Below are 20120 nucleotides of genomic sequence, written 5' to 3' on the forward strand. Positions count from 1 at the left end.
GTTCTAAGGAGTGATTTGGTTAGTGATCATAAGCTGGAGATTTTAGAAACCAAAGAAGAGCAAAGAACATTCATCATTTTGGAGCAGAAAAAACGGCGTACTCATATAGCTCCTGGAACAAAAAAACCCCACCAAACTATATTCCAATGGTTGCAAGGAAGAAAAGATATTGTTTTACAAGGCCATAAAAAGCTCAAACCTGGCAGTGCAGATGAAGGAGAAGCCATGACTGTCATGAAACAGAAGTTTGTAAGATTGTAGCCATCTAGCATGCACAGTCATAACCTCATTTGTCCATGTATGTATGCATGAGAACATCGGATTTCCTTTAATGCTGTTTAGTCAAAATCCCATGGGGGGGGGAGGAAAAAAAAGGAAAGAAACAAACAAGCCTCTTGGCAGCAGACAATAATGGTCAACTTAAAAACAGTACAAAGCAATATTTGCCACAAAGCTGCAACAATTTCAACAATCTAAGCAGCAGCTGATGAAACAAGGCAGCAGCAGATGTGCATGCACGCTGTGCGACACAGCAATACAAGTGTAACTGTGTTCCAGAAACCAAAGTACCACCAGAAGGCTTATCAAGAGGACTCGAAAGCATTTCCAATTACAACTGCAGACTAAAGAATACCCTCACCCCATCTCCCATGGAATGGGAACATAAACCTTCAGAAGCAGGAAATGAGTGAATTGAAATGCAAAAATATTTGTTAATAAAGTAAAACCATTAAAATGTTTAGATCGTACAAATATTGCATATCATTAGTTCCAAAGGACATCATGAAATCGTTAGAAGGCTAAAAATACTGCAAGTGTTCAAAAATACACATATAGCAGGTAATTCTCAGTCAATATAAAGATTTAACACCAACAAGCCCATAAGGGTAAGTATATCAACATACAGATGTTGTTAATAGATGAAATAGTGCATGCTATTACACCACTAAAAGAACTGCCTTTCAACCCACAATCTCTGGCACTAACCACAGCATTGTCACAAAGCCCGGGTGAAACCTATGAGACAGGGTGTGAACTGGAGCATTAGATCTGCCTTCTAGGATCCCTGTTTTGCAGCAAACCTAACCCTACTCCAATACATTTCCCCTGATACACCATGCTGGCACACACAGCAGGTGAGATGGCAAATGCAAGATTATTTTTTTCAAGGGTTATTCTAAAACTTGAGGAAGCAAGATTATTTCAATTATTGGTTCAATTAAGTCATTACAGTTAATTGAACCGCTAGCAGAAATAAACTCCAGTGTAATTGACACTTCAAGTTTAGCAATTAACTTCTATTTTTGTTTCCCTCTTTTTTCTCATCCTAGAGCATTATTTAACCTCTACCTCACATAATACAGAGCTGGAAGATGTCGAGTCTTCTTCATACTCCAACTTTCTCAATCACAGCTGCATTAAGAAGCCCTTAAGTTTTAAGGCAGAGAGGCCACTAAGGCCTGTACTTATGCCATGACACTAGAATCTCATCTTTAATAAAACAAAATAACAAAACCCAAAAAATTCACCAGTATTTCTTCCCTCTGAAGTTGCAAGGAAAACCTAAAAATGAAAGCTCCAAGGACTTCTGCCTACGCACACCGAAAATCTAAATAAATGCACAGTTATGGTCCATCATTCTGAGGGAAGGGGAAAGGCACTAATGTGATTCACATTAAGTCTGAGAATAGCACAGTACACTTCAACGATGCAAGCATGTACTCTGTAACCAGTGTATTCTTCTGCTGCTACAGAGAAGACAAATGAAAGGATCTCATGTTATTGCTTCTAATCATTCAGCTAAGTTTTGGTTTAGTTTTTTTGTTTGTTTGTTTGGGTTCGGTGGGGTTTTTTTATTGTTGTGGGGTTTTTTGGTGGGTTTTTGGGGGTTTTGGGGGGGGGGGTTTAAAGCATTTTGAAATATTCCTTGAAAGGATAATGGATGGTACAGAAGTCTGGATGAAGAGTACAGCAGTTTTCATTTTTATGGCACTGGTTCACACTCAGCTTGAAAACATCTAGTATTTGATGAATGTTTTAAGGGCTCACCCATGCACATAAGTCTCAGTGACAGCTACCATGGTTAATAACCTCCGTAGTGACCATAAGATATGTAAAATGCAATGACAGAACCACTTTTTCCACCTCAAAGACACCTCCCTTCCATTCAACATAATACACGCACAAGACTGGTACATTTACACTGCCACTGTACACTTTATTATTGTGACATTAGCATCTTACTGCTGTATCAAAAGCAATCCTTACATATATGTACTTAATCAGTGCATTTTCTATATTAAGAAAAAAAAAAAAATCAATTAGACTGTTTCTGAAAACATGACTATACAGAAACTTCCTTCCCAATACAAAGGCAGCTGGAATACATAAATAGAACACACATCACAAATAAGAGCATAGAAATATGTTCCTATAAATGAAACTACCTTCTTGAAAACGTATTTTTTTGCATACACAACAACAGTCTAAGATTCAGAGCAGATGTTCACACCAACTGTGCAATGAATGCGACGCATTTCTCTCCCTTCTCCCAAGCTAATCAATTCCATATAAACCTAAATCAGACTGGAGAAAGCTATCTCAATATAGTTCTCAACACTAATCCAGAAGCTAGAAGATATGCCTTCTGTACCAAATCTCCTTCACTCCAAAACATTTTAACCTTCCTGCTACCATTTTAGATTCACCACCATAAAGCTTTGATATGTCATTTTAACAGATAAGGAACTGAAAAAAACATTGCCTCTAACAATCTGTTATCTCCCATATGTGAAATGGAGCTTCTGATTATTACATAATCCTGCTGGTAAATTGCTTTCAGAAAATCCCCATCAAGTGTTTCCAGAAAATTTAACTCTTGTACAAATAGAAGCCATCAGCAGCACAGGCACAGCAGGTAGTCACCCTACCCTACAAGGGTAATAAACCTCATAAAACCCTTCACGTGAAACCATGCCCATCTTAACCTAGTTCTCAACTACTGCTTTTATTACTCCTAGCTCCCTCCCACTGCTTATAGGAGGGGAAATGCTATTACTGCATGTAACGATGTATATAACAGCTCTATAATTAAGATTTTTCCCTTGCATGTGAATGAATGGTTTAAATCCATTCAAGATTATTAGCCAAAGAGGTTTAGCATTTTCTCCTTTTGAAACTGTCAAAATATGGCAGTACCAATTCCCAGAAAACCATACCATGAAGACCTAAACCGGCAGTATGAGACAACCAGAAGCGTTCAGGTTTCTAAAGTATTCTTTAAGAACATTTGCTCATGCATTCCTTGGAGGAAATTAAAAAAGCAGGCAGTTTTCAAGAAGAAAAAAAAAAATCCAAAAAGTTTCATAAAACCAAGTAAGAACTATTTGTCAGTACTGAAAATGACAGCTTGGTGAGAAAGGGCAGGGTAAGGATGCAGAGATGGCAGCCCCTCCTGACATTAGTGTTACAGCAGCACCTCAGCCAAAAAGAAAACAGAAGAACAAAGCCTCTTGCAATCTTTCTGTACCGTAACTGGGATTACGTCAAATAATTTTGCTTGGTCACCTCAAAAATCCAAGTATTATCAATATACAAGTCTGATGCAAATTTTTATTGGAAAGCAAAAATTATTATCCGGATTCTGAGCACTTAAACTTTCAGTTCAATATAAAGTTCTTGACAGTGGCCCGTCGCAGGTGTTTTAGAGAAAAGTGTTAAAAAACAAACAAACAAACAAACAAATCTTGGAGTTGAATTAATCATCTGGGAAAAATTTTCTTACTAATATTGGTTAACTAGCAGTTAACCTACACTTCAATTCACAAACTGTATCTACTATGAAATTTTTGAAGACTTACTTTTTATTTTATTAGCTTGTATTAAAAATCCCACACCTTTTAAAAACTCCACTAGGCTCCTGGCCTCAGACTCTTGGGAACATGTTCAACTGTCTACATTGTTCATTATGTAGAAAAGCCCCTCGGTTCTCAATTTGTTGGCTTTGACTCAAGTTTTTGAATAGTTACAACAGTTAATGTTAGATGCTACAAAGGAAGAGTTGCACCAACTATGCAATGCTACATTTGAAGACCACTGCTTCCACAACATGAAGTTAGCAGGAACTTCAAAATAAGGAGGATTTTCTACTTTCTTGTTTATTCATTGACTGAGAATGAATACTTTTTTGTATGTTAGGGAAAAGGATGCATTTACAAAGCCATTTTTGTAAAGATCTCCCTGGGACAGACCAATGAGAAATAACACATTAGTGGCCTTTTTTTACTGTTTTTATGACTAGAAGTTGCACAAAAGCGAATCTAGCACATGCATCTTCCACTAACCACAGAAAAAACAAGAAAAGCGTGTATAGAGTAAGGGGCAAGCTTCCTTTCAATCTCTATTCTCAGTGTTCACAGATACACAAGCAGGCAAGAAACAGGCACTATGGGGAAGAAAGGAAGAGAACCACATTCAGCCTTTCTTCCTCTTCATCGTATTGTTAAAGTCTGCCCAGAAGGGACCACAGGATTCAAGTGGTAGCAATCTCAAAGGGTTGAGACACGTGGGACAGCACAGAGAAACAAAACCTCTCGAAAATAAACAACCCTGGCTTCCAGTAGTACTGGAAAGTAAGTTCCCAGGAAGCTGGGAATTAGATCCAGTCCACCCAACAGAAATTCAGCAAGAAGAAACCCTGAAGTTTTTCTGTCCTCTTGGTCCCTTGTGTCTATACACAAATAAGCTACATGAAGATGCCCAAAGGCCTACTGATATAAACCCAAAGAGCAAATTCTACAAGTTTGCCTTACATAATTTTAGATTTCATTTGCTTGGCTATTTCATTAAGACTGTGAAAGACAGATGGTCCATAGCTTAAAAAAGGTTTCAGGAATACATTTTAAACACACTTGACAAAAATTCAGTCCATAGTGATCTATTTTGGTTACATTTTGGGTGGTTTTTGTGTGTGTGATTAGTTTTCCACCTACAAAAATGCATTTTTCATTTGGTATTTCAGTTCAACAAAGAACTCAAACCACAGCATTTTCCCCATCTGTATAACCTTTGCCACTTCTAACCCATAAAGTTGGGGATAGGGGGAATACAACGTCCCCACCAGCATACCAGGCTCACAAAAAAAACCCTTTTTGCCTTTATGGTACAAACACTAAAGACATTGTTTAGCATTTAGGATGACAGTGACATTTTAAAAAATTCTTTAAAGTTGACAGAAGTGCATTTTGTACTTCCTATCAATCTCTGAGGAAAGACAGGAAAAGAAATCACGCTAACACCACTACTAGAGTACCACTGCTTATAAATGCTTACACACTATTAACTGCTACACGTTTCATTTTTGTAAGTTTAAATTATTCCTTGAAACATATCCCCAGCAACGAGCACATCACCACCTACATCTATTTTCAGAGCTATGTTTTCTGTTCTAAGCAACTCGTTACAATCTTTCATGAATCACAACAGCAAAATACTAGTTAGAAGAGTTTTTACTGGATGAGTAAAGAGAAGCAGAGAGAAAAGCACTCAATTACAACCAGATGAATTGGGGAAAATTAAGAGGAAATAGTATTTTCTAGTTTTTTGTTGCTTTCATAAATAAAAAACTAAGAAAACTCGTAACATTTTTTTAATGTCATAAATAACCCAAATGGACATGAATCAGGATTAAAAAAAACAAAACCAAAACCAAACAAACAAAAAACCCTACAACAACAAACAACAATAAAGGATTACTGAAAAGAAAATGCAGCTTATAATTTTATGTACCATTTACTATAGCAGCATGGCAAGTATTAAGCCACTCTACTTTCCAAGTATATAAATAAACACAAAGTAATATCAAACATACACACATATAAATATACAATTCAGGGAACTTTAAAAACTGCTATTCTCTAAGCAGTGTAAAGTTTTCCATCTATTCAGTTATATATTTTGAAAGTAGCATTGTAAAATCAGTCTTCAATAATTCTGAAAATCCAGCAAACCTGTTACAGTACAACTCATCTAGTTCACCTTTAAAATAGCAAATGTAACAAATTCCAGCAATGGGTCCTTTAAAAAAGAAAAATTCACATATGATACAAATGAAATCACATCCACAGAGAAAAGGCTCTCCTAACTGAGTTCACGTAAACTTGATTTTTCTGTATTCCGCACTTCTGAATTACAGAAATTGCCAACATAATCTCACTGAAAATATTTAGGAAGATAAAAACATTTTACAGAGGATCCTTCCAGAATCTGTTATATGAAAATCAAAACCCTTAATAAAATAAAAAAAGAGCTATTACCAATGAATCAGAAATCAATATACTGAACTACGCCATTCTGTCACAACTCTTAATGGGCCAGAAAAAGCATTAAGAGTTAATGATACCTAGACAGAAGATTAAGACAGCTAAGATCTACTAAATAGCAAAGACTGCTGGAATGAACAAGGAAATTAGTGGTCAGGCAACAGCTGATATTTAGTACCAAAAGAAATCCTTGATATACAGATTGCTTTGAAAGTATAAGGAGGTGTCATTATCTGCTTTCCCTCTTGTAATAGCTTCTCCCTTAAGCATCTGTTATTGTTTTTTGTTGAAGACAAGATACTGTATTAAAAGAGACCTTCGATCTAACCTGTAATGGCCATTTTTGTGTTCTTGCCACTTGAAATCATACTGTATGAGGGTCCTAATTGCAAGAATATAAATTTTTAACACACTGGGGATTAGTGAGGACTATATTCTGTTGTAAACGTCCTATTTTTCTGCGTGGCTGCCAAAAAACACTTGTTTTTATTTTTTGCACTGACAGAGGAAAACCTGCCCATTCCATAAAGGAAATGAGAGATCACCTGCATACATCCATTGATTATATGGCCCTGAGCATCCCTATTACCTCAATCTCCTACTTCCAAAACTCCTCTCTGAAGGACTGCACAAGAGACTCCTGTCAGTATTATGCCCACCTAGTGGCAAAGCTGTTACTAAGCGATGCAAGGTACTTCCATCTTTTTCCATGTTACCCATAACACACCACTGTCCAACAGCAAAAGCTGGAAACAACAAGTTTGTGATATACTTGTACCAAAATTAAGTAGATAAATCCTACTGGCAATGGTTGCAATATTTTTGTCTTAAATCAAATAGTCACCTGTGCTTTATACGTTCTTTTGCTCATTTAGCTTATAAATATTTAGGCCTGGACCCTGTAAAAACTTCAGCTGCTCTTTTTTTTTTTTTTTTAAAATAAAAAAAAATTAGATCCATGCACTTCAATGGCACTAACCATGTCAAAGTTAGGAATACACAGGCCTCCGAAAGATATGAGTCTAATTCACAACAGGGATGTCTGATTTGAAGTTCAGTTTACAAGAGTAAAATTTAACGAACACACATCAGATGCCTTAGCTGATTATAAACAGAGTAACTTACCCTGATTTTTCTTTTTCTTCAGCATCTGCATTTACGGCAGGATTCTCCATTTCTTTAATCTTCTCCTCCTCTTTATCTTCTAGTTTGGTTTCATCTTCAATTTTGATTACATTTAAGTCCTTTTCTTGATCAGGCTGAGGATAGGCAGAATCTGGCAAATTTTTTTTGTTTCCCTAGGATAATAAAACCTTTAGTTAACTTGCAAGGTGAAATAAAAATACAAAGGATTAAAGAAAAGGCAGACAAAATACACTGAAGTTATATGAGCAAAAAAATCTAGAGTCTAGGGCTTGTTCTAAAGTTACAGCACCTCCGCTGTTTTTTCTTCTGAAAATCTCAAGCTAAACGTAACAGACACTGAAGTTGCAGCCAGTGTCCTAGCTAGTTTTGTCACAACGATACAGGCATGCAGCTCTTAGACCTGAACTGCAAAGCAATCCCCAAGATAAACACTTCACAGGGTATGTTTTCACTTAGGATGCAGAGATATCAGTACTGGCCCACCTGGTATTCACCCCAGAGTTAGTACCAGCAGACAGATCAGGGCTGCCTGCCACTTACACACAGAAGCATTACATGTGTGTTGCATGCTGACTTGAGGAGCCTACACTGCTTCCAGAGCGAACTGCTAAGCCTGCACGGCGCAGCACTTCAGCTTACCACCCTAGACTTCCTTTGCTAAAACCACTGAGTCAGCATTAGATTTTGAAAAGGTATAAACATTTGTCTCTCTGGACCACTGAACTACTACATCAGACCACTGTGTACATCATATGGCCCAAGTCTTTGTAGAGCTTCACTGGTTTCACTGGAGCAGAGAAATAAAAGCAAGATTTATGAGGGCTTAAAAGCATGGCTAAATGCAAAATAAAAGTATCAGCACAGCACTGTAGTTAGCTGTGAGCATGCATTATCCAGATCAGGATAAAGCTGCACACTAATTAGTCTCCATTTGTCCTGGGAGGCCCCCAAACAAGTGGAATGTTGCAGCTGCTTCCTAACAAGTCAGACATTTTGACATCATGATCCCCTAAAACAGGCACCTAGAGATAAATGGCTCAAATGTGTTGTTCTGAATTAGATTTACAGCATGTGTTTGTCTCGTTTTAAATCCATTATGGAGATTTCAATCTTGACATGAATTCATGGTTATCAACACACCACTTGACTTTATAAACAGAATATAACATGAACATTAAAATATTTTACCAGAACAGAGGGCTTATCATTTTCTTTACTTTCATTATCATTCTCAGCTAACTTTTTTTCTTCTTGTTGTACTATTGCTACTTCCTCCTGCTTGTGCTCCTCCTTATCCACTTTTATTTCTTTTACATCCTGCTCTGGTTCTTCACGGATCTTCAATTCTTTTTCTTTTTCACAGTCCTTACAAGGCTTGCTCGTCAGTTTCTCTGGCAATGCCATTTGAAATTCAATGTTAGCTGATGTACAATACTCTTCAAAACCATAGAGATATCTAAAAGAAAGAAATTGCTTGCGATAAGCAAGTTTGTTTCAAGAAAGAACAGGCTACCTAGCAGAAGCTGAACATGAACAGTATGTTTAAAGCCTAAAAAACTGTATTATAACCAAAAACTTATGGATTTCAGTTCTATTACCGCTACCACAGGATCACTTCAGTTCTTTTTAGTGCTGTTTTAGCACAAACTTCATAGCTTTATTACTTACTTTTTGTATGCACATTTAACATTATATCCTGCAGCTGAATTCAATACAGGGATTCCAAGATCTTGATAAACTTGCTTCCACACTGCTCCACTTTCAATCTGTTAAAGAAAATGAAGTCATGGCTTCTGAATTAACTCACTGACACAAAAAAGACTAAGTCGACAAACCTTACAACTTTGGAAAATAATTGTAAGTAATTTCCTCTGATCTATAAAATTACTATTTATCACACACAGAGTATTTCACTGTAATGCAAACTGCAGTCCAGTGTAACTACTTTAAGCGATTTGGCATTTCTGCATTTCAGTAAGTCACAGCAGGCTTTCCTCTCCAGGTGGTAATAAAACAAAGGAAAGAAAATACAAAAATCAGTACATCATTTTTATTTTATATTTAAATTAATTCTTAACTATCAGAGCTAGAATTTTAATTAAATTGGAAAGAAAAAATTCATGCAAAGCATTAACAATACTCAGCCCTAGCAGTACTGCCCCTACCAGTCTTTCATTATATCCTTAATATGCCCTTCAGTGTCAAAGTTTTGTGACAGTGTGATATGCTCATTTCTAACCACCTGTGAAGGTAAAGCAGATGTACTGCAACACTGAAGCACAAAGATCCTCTCTTGTGTATCAGAAAGGTGTCACTGCACTAACATACCTCCTCAACCAACAGGCTAAATTTATGGGAAGCACTCCAAAGCAGTAACAGAATCTGCCTGGCCATGAATTCCACATGCTTCAATTACTGCTCCAAGACCAATCCCACTAATCACAGTCAGCATATTCTCCTATATGTTGCCCAGAATAGATAGGAATTAAGGGCCTCACATCAGACCTTAAACTAGATTACTTGTCTTTGAGATTTTATTGAGCAATGACTCTCTTAACTTCCTGAGGTAACAACTTTATCAGACAAACATTTCTTGAAATATCACAAACACACACATGCTGGCTGATTTTATATAGCAATAATTAAACACACTGAGTAGATATGTAATTTATTTAGAATATAATTAGTTTCTGGTTCCCGTTAAAGCATGTATTTCAGAGCTACAGGGTGTCTTACACAGCTGTAGTATTCAATTTTCGTATGTCTAAAGCTCCTGTGTAAGATTCTTCTTTATCACTACTTAAACTGGAATAAACAGCATCCTCAGATTTTATGGCTCTGGAATACTCATCATACTAATACTCACATTATCAAATCCTCCAAGCTTGTGTACAAGTCTGAATAATTTGAAGAGATTCAAATTTCTATATCCTAATACAGGCCGTTTGTTAATAGGAGTCCCTGTGAACAAAGACAGTTATTACAGTGTTTTGAAATATCTTTTTCAGAATAACATGAAATCCACATCATATGCACTACTACACTATTAAATACAGTACTGTAAACCCCTCTCTCTGACCACCTCATGCATCTGGTACTTTCTCTTCATGAAACTAAACAAACTGAAGAGTCTTTATAACCCATTTTCCCTGTAGTTCAGTAATGTAATTTAATTCATACATATGCATTCTTCCATATATTCCTGAACATGCACAAATGACGCAACTTTTCTTGCTACCTATATTATGCATATTTTTATTTCACCCATTGAAACAATTACACCTAAAAATACTAGTGTAGTCCTTTCACTACAATTAAAAAAAACCCAACCTCTCCAGGAACAAATCCCACAATGCTTCAAAGAGCTGAAGCTTCCTATGCTACTATACTAGCAATAGCTACCACATTGTTATCTCTTGTAAACAGTTCCTCAACTCATCTTCACATGTCATTAAAAAGACACTAATTTAACTAGTTATAATACTAATTTAAACACCCCTGCCTCTACAGACATTGTACTTCTCTTGCAGTGTATAAATACCTGGTAAAGATTTAATATAATAAACGGCATTTGCTTTTAAAAACATTTCAATCTACCTCACTGATAACGCTCATGCATTTAACTAATCAGGATTCACACAAGAAAACTAACACATAGTAAATGCTTTTTTTCATGATCCTAAAAAGTAGGGGAGTGGTTACATTTTATTTTATTTCAGCATTTTAAAGTTATTAAACTGAGCATATACATTAATATGAACGAGGATATTAAATGTTTGATTACACACACTATAAGTACACAGTAGAAAATATACTAGCATATATGAGGTACTATCCATTTATTTCTGAAAGCAGGAATAAGTGACTGTATTTTAGGAGAAGAGTCAAGTGACAGACTTTTCTAAATAGCTGGGAAGTCAGAAGTGATGAATACAGTCTCACTGTATCCAAAACTGAACTGCAAAGCACTACTAGTTTACAGACTCAATTCTTTTAAGTACTGCTAAGCAACACATCTACCTTCAGCTTCTGCAAGTCAAAGATTAAAATTCCTACCTCTGTCTTCCATGAACTTGTATAACTGCTGAAGAAAGTTCTCTCGTTCTTCAGGAAATGGCTCTATTTCCTCCTGTTTAAAATAATGCACACAAGAAAATTATCACCATTTTAAGTTACAGTCCTTCATTAAGAAACATACAGTAGTGATAATTTAGGTTCAAATGTTCAAGTTTGTTTTACTGTAGTCAGCACCAGGATACTATACAAAGAGACACATGCTCTCAGTGTTATACCACATGGAAATAAGTTTTACAAGCTACAAACAGTTTTTCAAAACATATAAAACAATAACTGTAAAGACACATTGAAATTGGATTTTTGATTGGTCACTGAAGTCTCGTAAGTGATATCATAAGTCAAGATGTATTCTCAATTTTGTCCATTTACGCAGAAAGTCTGGGAGACACCACTATTAATGATCAAGAGATTACATCAGAAATCTCAGGTCTATTTCTACTGCATTTAAGTGACTCCTTGATGCCTGGACACATTACGTCACTTTCAGGGATGAAGTGAAAGAGAGAATGGTGCTTGCATTTTCTTAGGAGTTCTAATCCACAGTACTGGCAAACCACAGCAAATGGCTCTGCATGCGTGCTGCCACGGGGTACCGGCTGAACGCATGGTGAGCAGGATCAATCCCAGAACTGAAATAGCAATGGATATTTCAGATATTCAGTTCATTGCACTAAAAAACCTTTGTATTAGATTTACTTAGATTAATAAACAGTGAAGTTTCATAACAAAGCACTATGGCTTATTTTATAACACCTCATAATTTCCTTAGGAAATGTGACTTGCCACAACCACGAGCAGTAAGGTATTAGTATAACCAGAATTCTTAAGAAATTCTGATGACTAAGCTACTTCAAAACAATACGCCAAATATAGTTGATTAGTTTTCTGCATACTTTTTTAATACTACCTGTAAAGTTTCCAAAAATAGCTAATAAAAGTTATTCAGTAAATCTAAAAGAAATTGCTTTTCTTTAGTGTATTTTCATTCCATGTTTATCTTTTCCTTTCTTCAACAATCTCATTGTACTAAACATTAAAGCTTCACCTACCCTGAAGCAAGGGGACAAAACATACTGTCTTTATAGCAAGACAGTTGAGAAATCAATAGAAACAGAATATTATTATTAAACACAACAAGAAAAAAAAACAAAACAAAAACCAAAAACGCCCCCCACAACATCTGCTGAAGCTATTTAATAGAGATGGATGGCTGAAAATAAGGTCAAGGAAGGCTATAACTATTACCAGTGAGGAGGGTTTTTTTTCTTATTCTATACTTCCCTTTCTCCATTAAATGCACTTGGAGGACATATCAGAGCAAACAGGCAAAAAATGAAGAACCAGTATTCACAATATGCTGAAACAGTTGTCATTTAGGTATAATTATCAACAGAAATGCAATGAAAATATTCCACAGTCTTGCAATGGCAATGCAAGAGTAAAGTCTCTGCAAGGGGCATTACATGATGAGCATCTATCTGATACCTAGTATACCAGCAGAGCTCAGAGCAGGCTACTTCAATGAGCAAGAAGGACAGGCTGGGTAGAGAACTGCAACCAGTATACTACATACATCCTCACAGGGCAGGGGCATCAGAAATCAGGCAACCTAGCAATTCTTCACTGATAGTATGAGGTGATGCTGCAGCCCTGCATACAGTACAGACAAATGCCCGGTTAAGAACATTCACATTTCACAGGCAAAGGTGGTAAAGGAAACACTGCTAGCAAGCAAAGGATTCAGCCTGCAATCATAAAACTTGAACACGACCATAGAGAACAAGTGACTTGAGTGGAATCAATACAGTTTTAGAATTCGTTTTTGTTTGTTTTAATCTCACGACAGGTACTTGGAAAGGACTTTTACCAGCATACACCAGATGGTGGCAAAGAGATCATGAGCACCTACTTGGGTTTCTCACGTTCCTCACCAACAAGAGAACGCTTGCCACAAGAAAATGGTCCCACAGAGCATTGGGGGAGGGGGGGGTGGACGGATGGGGGTGGGTGTGTGATTGAACTAAACCTTCAGCAAACCCAACAAAGCTTTTAAGAAGGAATATACGCTTTTTAAATATTAGGGGAACTAAAATAAAGGTGATGAGGCCGAATAAAACACTGCCACTCCTTCCTCACCATAAGATCCAATGCCTGAAGAATACTCTTACGTCTCAAACGTGATAATCCACAGAGGTGCCAGAATGGCAAGTGGATACTCCTTATTAATTTTCTCAGTAGAGACAAAACCAACTTTCTAAGAAGGTGTAATAAGGGGGAAGGCTTAAGACCCTGCATGCCTCTGAAAAGCATTTTCACTTTCTCAGAATCTCTACAAAATCAGTACATATTATACTACGATAATAATCTGTTAATAATCTCCGAACATTTACAGAATCTCTTAAATAATCAAGAAGTTAGACAAGGTTTCCTAGACAATGGTTTGAAGCAGGCATGTCATACTCTGTCACCTTTGCTTACTTCTAAGTTAGACAACCACAGTGCTAGCAGGTCATTCTGCAGTCTCTAATGTCACAAAGGTAAAAGAAAGTGGCTTATATGTATGATAATGAAATCCAGAAAAGTAGCAACATGCTTTTGGCAACACATGAAATTCACACAGTATTATAGCCCAGCACTAGAAGAGAGGGTCTTTGTCAACTCTTTTACCTACTGTCAGATTTAGTAGAGGAAAGGAAGGCCATTTTCCAGTCTCTTCCATTTGGAAAAAAAAAAAAGGAAAAAAAAGGGCAACTCATCTTCTGTTCTTAGAAGAGAAGTAGAGAGGGTTTGCGTGTGAACTCCTATCTATATAGGATAGGAGCATCTATAGATCTATATAGATATATGAGATATATATAGGAGCATCTATATATCTATAGGAGTGTGTGTGAATATATATAGGATAGGAGCATCTATATATGAAGCCTGCAGTGACATATGTAAGAGCTTTTTGGGGGTTTGGGCTCCCCCTCACCCCCAGTTCATGAGTACCAGGCCTGAGGTGGCCTGAGGGCCACCAGTGAGAATTTTTCATGTGCTGGAAAGCACTAGAACAATCTGCAGGTAAAATACAAAGTCCCAAGAGCAGGCCCACAGGTCCTGTTTGAGAAGAGATGGTGCTTGATAGCCAGGAGGTTACAGGCACAAACTAATTTTAAAAAAAAAAAAAAAAAAAAAAAAAAAAAAAGAGGAGGCTGCAGAAATTGCTCAAAGGTGGGTGGAGAGAAGGCACACATGCCATTGACCACTGAGGAGAGAGAAGGAAGAAAAAAGAAAAGAAAGAAAAAAAAAAAAAGATTTTGCCTCTGTTTTAGAAACATCCTCGTTCAGCAAGTAACTGAAACATTGGATACTGGAGAAGAAATTATCACAGGAGATGTCACAGTAAATCCCAAAATATTTGCCTAAGATGAGATCTTCATGTCTAGCACATGGAAAGACTAGGTCATACAACACCACATGCAACTAAGAGGAGCTAGAAAGAAGGTGTACAAAGGGTACAAGGTCAAGTATTTACCAACACTGTAGTTAAAGACTGTGAATTTTTCACCTACAAGTAGTGAGGGAATGATCACTATACAAAGATTGTATGTCAACCTGCATAGGTACAAATCTATCTACATTCATCATGTCCATGGCTGGACATGAACCTGCTCCGAAAGTTCAGGAATTGTGCTGAGCGCAAGGAAGCACTCCTTGCTTCTCAAAATACTAAGCAGAGCATAGCCCCTTGCAAACTGGGTTTTCTAACTTTTGATCAGAGCTGGATAATCTCCTGTGAGCGTAAAGACGAGGCAGAATGAACTCCTGAGCATGGAGAGGTGGCAAAGTTTTTACTTCACACCTGCGCAGTCTCCCAACAAATCTTAAAATAAGGAAATGAATAAAAGATAGAACACCATCTTCTGGTATGCCAGAGCCACAATCTCCGGGGAGGATGTATTGAGAAAGACCTTAACAACCATTTAAGACCCAAACCAGTTCAGTTTCTCCTTTACAATTCCACTATTGATGGGAATTTCAGTCTACTGCACTACTGGCAGGTGCATAATGAATTAGAGAACAGCTCTCAAACCCTAGTGAGAAAAAAGTGATAATGGACAGATACAGATTTTGAGTACCACCAGAAGGTACAGAGGAAGTAAAAGATTCAAAAGCCCCTCTTCCAGCCTCACAGCCAGCTGTGAAATAAAGTTCTTTCCACTAATTTTCTTCTTTCCTCTTGTCTTCATTTTTTTCTGGACAGGAGGCTGGGAGGAAAGAACAGATAATTAGAAAACCAAGCATGAGTTGGGACTCCATACTTTGAGGACAAAAGAGAGAATAAAGGCGGAAGAGGAGTGCATGGGCTAATGCCTTGATTGAAAGCTGTTTTGCTTCTTTACATCAGGGTAGCCAGATAGATAGCTTGTAGTGAAGCAATTCTTCAGTAGACCAGGAAGAGAGAGGTGTAACAACTCAGATTTCTGTGTAATTATCTAAAGATTACAAAATATCTCACTTTTCACTACTCCAAAACCAGTGAACTCCATTTTCTACAGCTAGAAGCCAGGAAAGAACAGTGCAAACTACTTGCAATATCTGCTTTACAAGAGGACCTACAGCTGTAGGCCTAGCATAGCAATTTGGGGGCAGGAAAGAGTAAGGTAGAAGGGGAAGGAAGACAGGGTGACAGAGACACAAGGGAGGAGGAGACAATAGCAGGGCCATGACAGCCTAGTTCGGTTTATTTTTCAAATATGTCAAGAACGCAGGTCAGTAACAGCTTAGAGCTACCTCCTCAGATGGAGCTCCTGTGTAAAAGGTAGCAAACTTCCCTGTGGCTTGGAATGTGTGGTAAGTCACAGGTACGTACTGGGGTAACAGCTCTATAGCCAGGAGAAAAGTTTATCATCATTTATGTGAGCAGCTATTTACAGTAGCATGATGTTAGCATGCACAGAACTCACTCCATGGCCACAAAGGAAAAAATAAATCAACCCTGTCATAATATATAATAAAGCAGATGCAAGACAAGCTATGGAGGGAAACTACACCCTTCTGCACCCTACAACACACTGCATTATTACAGAAGGGCAAACAACTGTTTATTTGGAGGGAGAGTGAACTGGAAACCCCTCTAGGCCATGACTGACATTATAGCCCAGGAATTAATATCACCCTAAGAAACCAGAAGTTCCACATCAGTGGAAAAAAACTCATTTGCCTTCCAATACTGAAACAGCATGTGCAAAGAAAAGGCCAGTCTGGATTTACATATAGTTGCAAGACATAATTGCTGGTGTTTTCAAAGAAAACAGAGAGAGATCTTTGTTTTAAAGTTATCAAAAATAATTTAAGCACCACATATCCTGTATCAGAAACAACTTAAATATTTTTTTAGCTACACAGATCTTCCCAGTCAAAAGACAGCCAGACCTTTTAACAGCTAGCAGGTAAGTTCCATTTAGAAATACACCCAAGCAAAGGGAACCTTTTTTCTTTTAGAAAAAACAATACGCATGTGACTGCAGACACCAATATCTACCCTTCTTCATGCTGCTCAGTCCCTAGTAGGTACTGCAACCCCTTCTGCCACTGCATTAAGATCAGCATGGGAAAGATTCTAAAACAGGATCTTCCTTTGAGTTTTAATTTCTATTCTTCATTAGTCCCTAATGACTCAGCCTTTTGACTACGTTTTTTGCTTAGTAACTCAAAGATATTTGTTAGATTTTCAAGTTGCTATTTTCATATTAACTGGTCTTTGTGGAATAAAGACTTTGAAAGCTGAGAGGCAATAATGTTGATTATGTTAACAATGTTGCCTATGTTAACATGTTAAATGTTCCCAAATGTTAAAAAGATCTACTTAGATACTCCAGTCTTGCTAATTTTTATGAGCTGTGCATCTATTCCCTTTACTAACTTCACTTGCCTCTTCCTCACTGCTGTTATCCTCTTTTTCTTTTTCATCCTCTTCCTCTTCTTCAGCTTCACTGCTGGAGCTGTCTTCTTTCAATTCTGTTTTCCAGTTACTAGGAACAGTTCTGTTTTTACGGAATTCAAGGGCTTGGTCAAAAGCTGTAAAAGGACCAGCATTTGTTAGCACTGCAGGAAGTACCAGTTTGACTAAATGTTTTAATCAAAAAAAATAGTCGGGGGGGAGGGGGGGAGAGAAGGAAGACAGACTGCTAATTAACAATTCTACCCCCAAATTCAAAGAACCTTAACAACAACCCCATGTTGTCCATCCTGATTTGTCTACCCAGCCAAACTAGCCTAGTGTTCTCTGCACATCAAATTATTCAGAGCTATTATTAGGATTATTACCATGTTAGTGTCCATATACACAAATAAGGATCTTCTGTATTAAGGCATATATGAAAATTTAATTGAGAGAACCCCTGTTCCAACAGGTTTACATACATTGAACAGGGAGGAGAAGGAGGAAGAAATAAGCACAAGTTAATTTTAAGAGTTTGACCACACAAAGTTAAACTTTCAAATGAATCCACAATTCCAGTTTCTTGAGAGTGCATAAAGGCAACTTACTTATAACTGTTAGGGGTACTACGGTGAGAACAACTCTATGAAGGTCTAACACAAAAGGCTGAATACTAAAGAACCTAATAAAGTCAGTGTGACCTGTATGATTACATCCTTTGTTTGGCTTGTCTACATTTAAAACAAGTGAGGTAGAGTGGGAGTTTTTTGTTTGTTGTTGGTTGGTTTTTTTTTTGGGGGGGAAGGGTGTTTTCGTTTGGTTTTTGGGTTTTGTTGTTGTTGTTGTTCTGGGTTTTTTTTTGTTTGTTTTTTGTTTTTTGTTTTTTTTTTAAGTTCCTCTAGATTTTCAGAAGCGTCCTCCTTCAATATGTTATGCTGAAGAAAAAGATCCTGTATTTTAGCATTTTTAAGACATGAACCAACCTACCATAAATTTGGTCCAATTTATGTAACAAAGTAAATACAGACACGTGTTTTCTCATAGAAAGTTTATTTTTACCTTGTTTTAACAAAGCATCAGGCTTTGGTGAAGTTTCACTAATCTCCCGAACATCTTTTCTTGGCACAGAAACACTAGATAATTTAGAAAGTGTTAAAAAAAAAAATATTTTAAAGCTAAATTAACAATATAATACAGAGCTATCACTAAGACTATAGCACACTTACTAAACATACAGAAGAAGCATATGAAGTATATCTTGACAATTCTATAGTGTAAGTCTGGTACAGTATTAGTCAGTCAGTGGATTAAAAACAAAACTTCTACATAAATTTGGTTAGACCATCCATATGCATTCACCGCATATTAAAGAAAGCATTCTTCTTCCACTAACTGGTAGTTCTGGAATCTCCCAAATATATATTACTTAATGAAAATCTCATGTTAATTTAGCAAGTAACTACTCACACACAAACAACAAAACCCTACCTTGCTTAAAACATAAATATTAGTGTAAATTGTCAGTATGAAATGAAAGACTTCCAAACTGAAAGAACCAAGCACTTTTAAATTTCTACTGTAGCTATATCCAAGGAAGTAAATCTGAACTGTGGCTTTGGGGGGTGGGGGGTATGTGCTTCTGTGCACACATGCTTATGCGTGTTTCTCCAGTGACGTGCACTGATGCCTGAATAACTATACTATGGTAAAGCGATAGCTTAGACTTAGTAAGTAATTAAACCACAATGAAACTGTTAAATATTTCAACATCCTTTCCGCAAAAGCATTGTTAAATTGAACCAAGCAGAATAAATAGCTACAACTTTTTAAATAAAGACTAAAACCTAGAAAACAGGATTCTATTGTCATCCATCAAGCCCCCTCCCTGATCAACATGAGTTTAAGAACACAAAGTTCCTTATTCTATTGCAAATATGATACAGTCTGGTTTTCTAGGTTTCTCTATCTTCTTTCCTACTTTGAGTAGTATTACAGCTCTTTGAAAAGAACGTGAGAATATGCAGTTGTAGTCTAGACCGAGATAAACATATGCCTTACTACCTCAAAAACAGAAAGAGAATTTCTGTGTATATGTGGTATACATGCGTACATGCACACACCCCCACCCACCCTTTTCTGTAGCTCAATAAGCTTACGGCCACATCTCCGAAAAGCAGTGCTCTATTCCAATCACAGCAGGAAAGAGTCTCAGGCCATTCTCGAAGTCACAAAATACTGCTTTGTTTGCCACCATTGTAGCAATGACATTAAAATTAAGACAGATAGATTTATGCATCCCGTTATTAATAACGACAAAGTTCAAGACTGATTTCATCACAATGTAGGCTGTTAACAGTTTTCTAAACATTAGAAAAATCTTGGCAGAAACTTACTGAGCTTACTGATGTTATTAATACTTTACTCAACATATCTCATACTACATTTCACTTGGCTAGTAAAGATTTTATTCAATTATCAACTTCTACATTCCTACTCACAATTTGCCATCCTTGAAAGAGCGAACGAGAATATTGTCTTTTTTCACTGCAATATCATCACTACAATCTGGACAAACCACCTGCAAAGATATTACAAATGCAAAGTTTAGAGAGAAAAAGGAAAAACAGGAGAGTAATAGTACATACCAATGC

General features: G+C 37.0%; 1 protein-coding gene across 1 annotated transcript in view; it reads right to left on the minus strand.

Moving 5' to 3' along the window:
• Positions 1-7441: 7441 nt before the first annotated feature.
• The window catches only part of LOC104082063 (AT-rich interactive domain-containing protein 4B-like), a gene marked incomplete at its 5' end in the record, with an annotated part of 30409 nt that continues 17730 nt past the window's right edge, over positions 7442-20120 (minus strand). The window contains 8 exon segments of the mRNA XM_009585024.1: positions 7442-7618; positions 8655-8922; positions 9135-9232; positions 10333-10427; positions 11523-11595; positions 17461-17606; positions 18529-18602; positions 19968-20047. Of these exon segments, the coding sequence (XP_009583319.1) occupies positions 7442-7618; positions 8655-8922; positions 9135-9232; positions 10333-10427; positions 11523-11595; positions 17461-17606; positions 18529-18602; positions 19968-20047 (1011 nt within the window).

Source organism: Fulmarus glacialis, unplaced genomic scaffold, assembly GCF_000690835.1.
Source record: "Fulmarus glacialis isolate BGI_N327 unplaced genomic scaffold, ASM69083v1 scaffold13769, whole genome shotgun sequence".
In the NCBI taxonomy this organism is placed as follows: Eukaryota; Metazoa; Chordata; class Aves; order Procellariiformes; family Procellariidae; genus Fulmarus; species Fulmarus glacialis.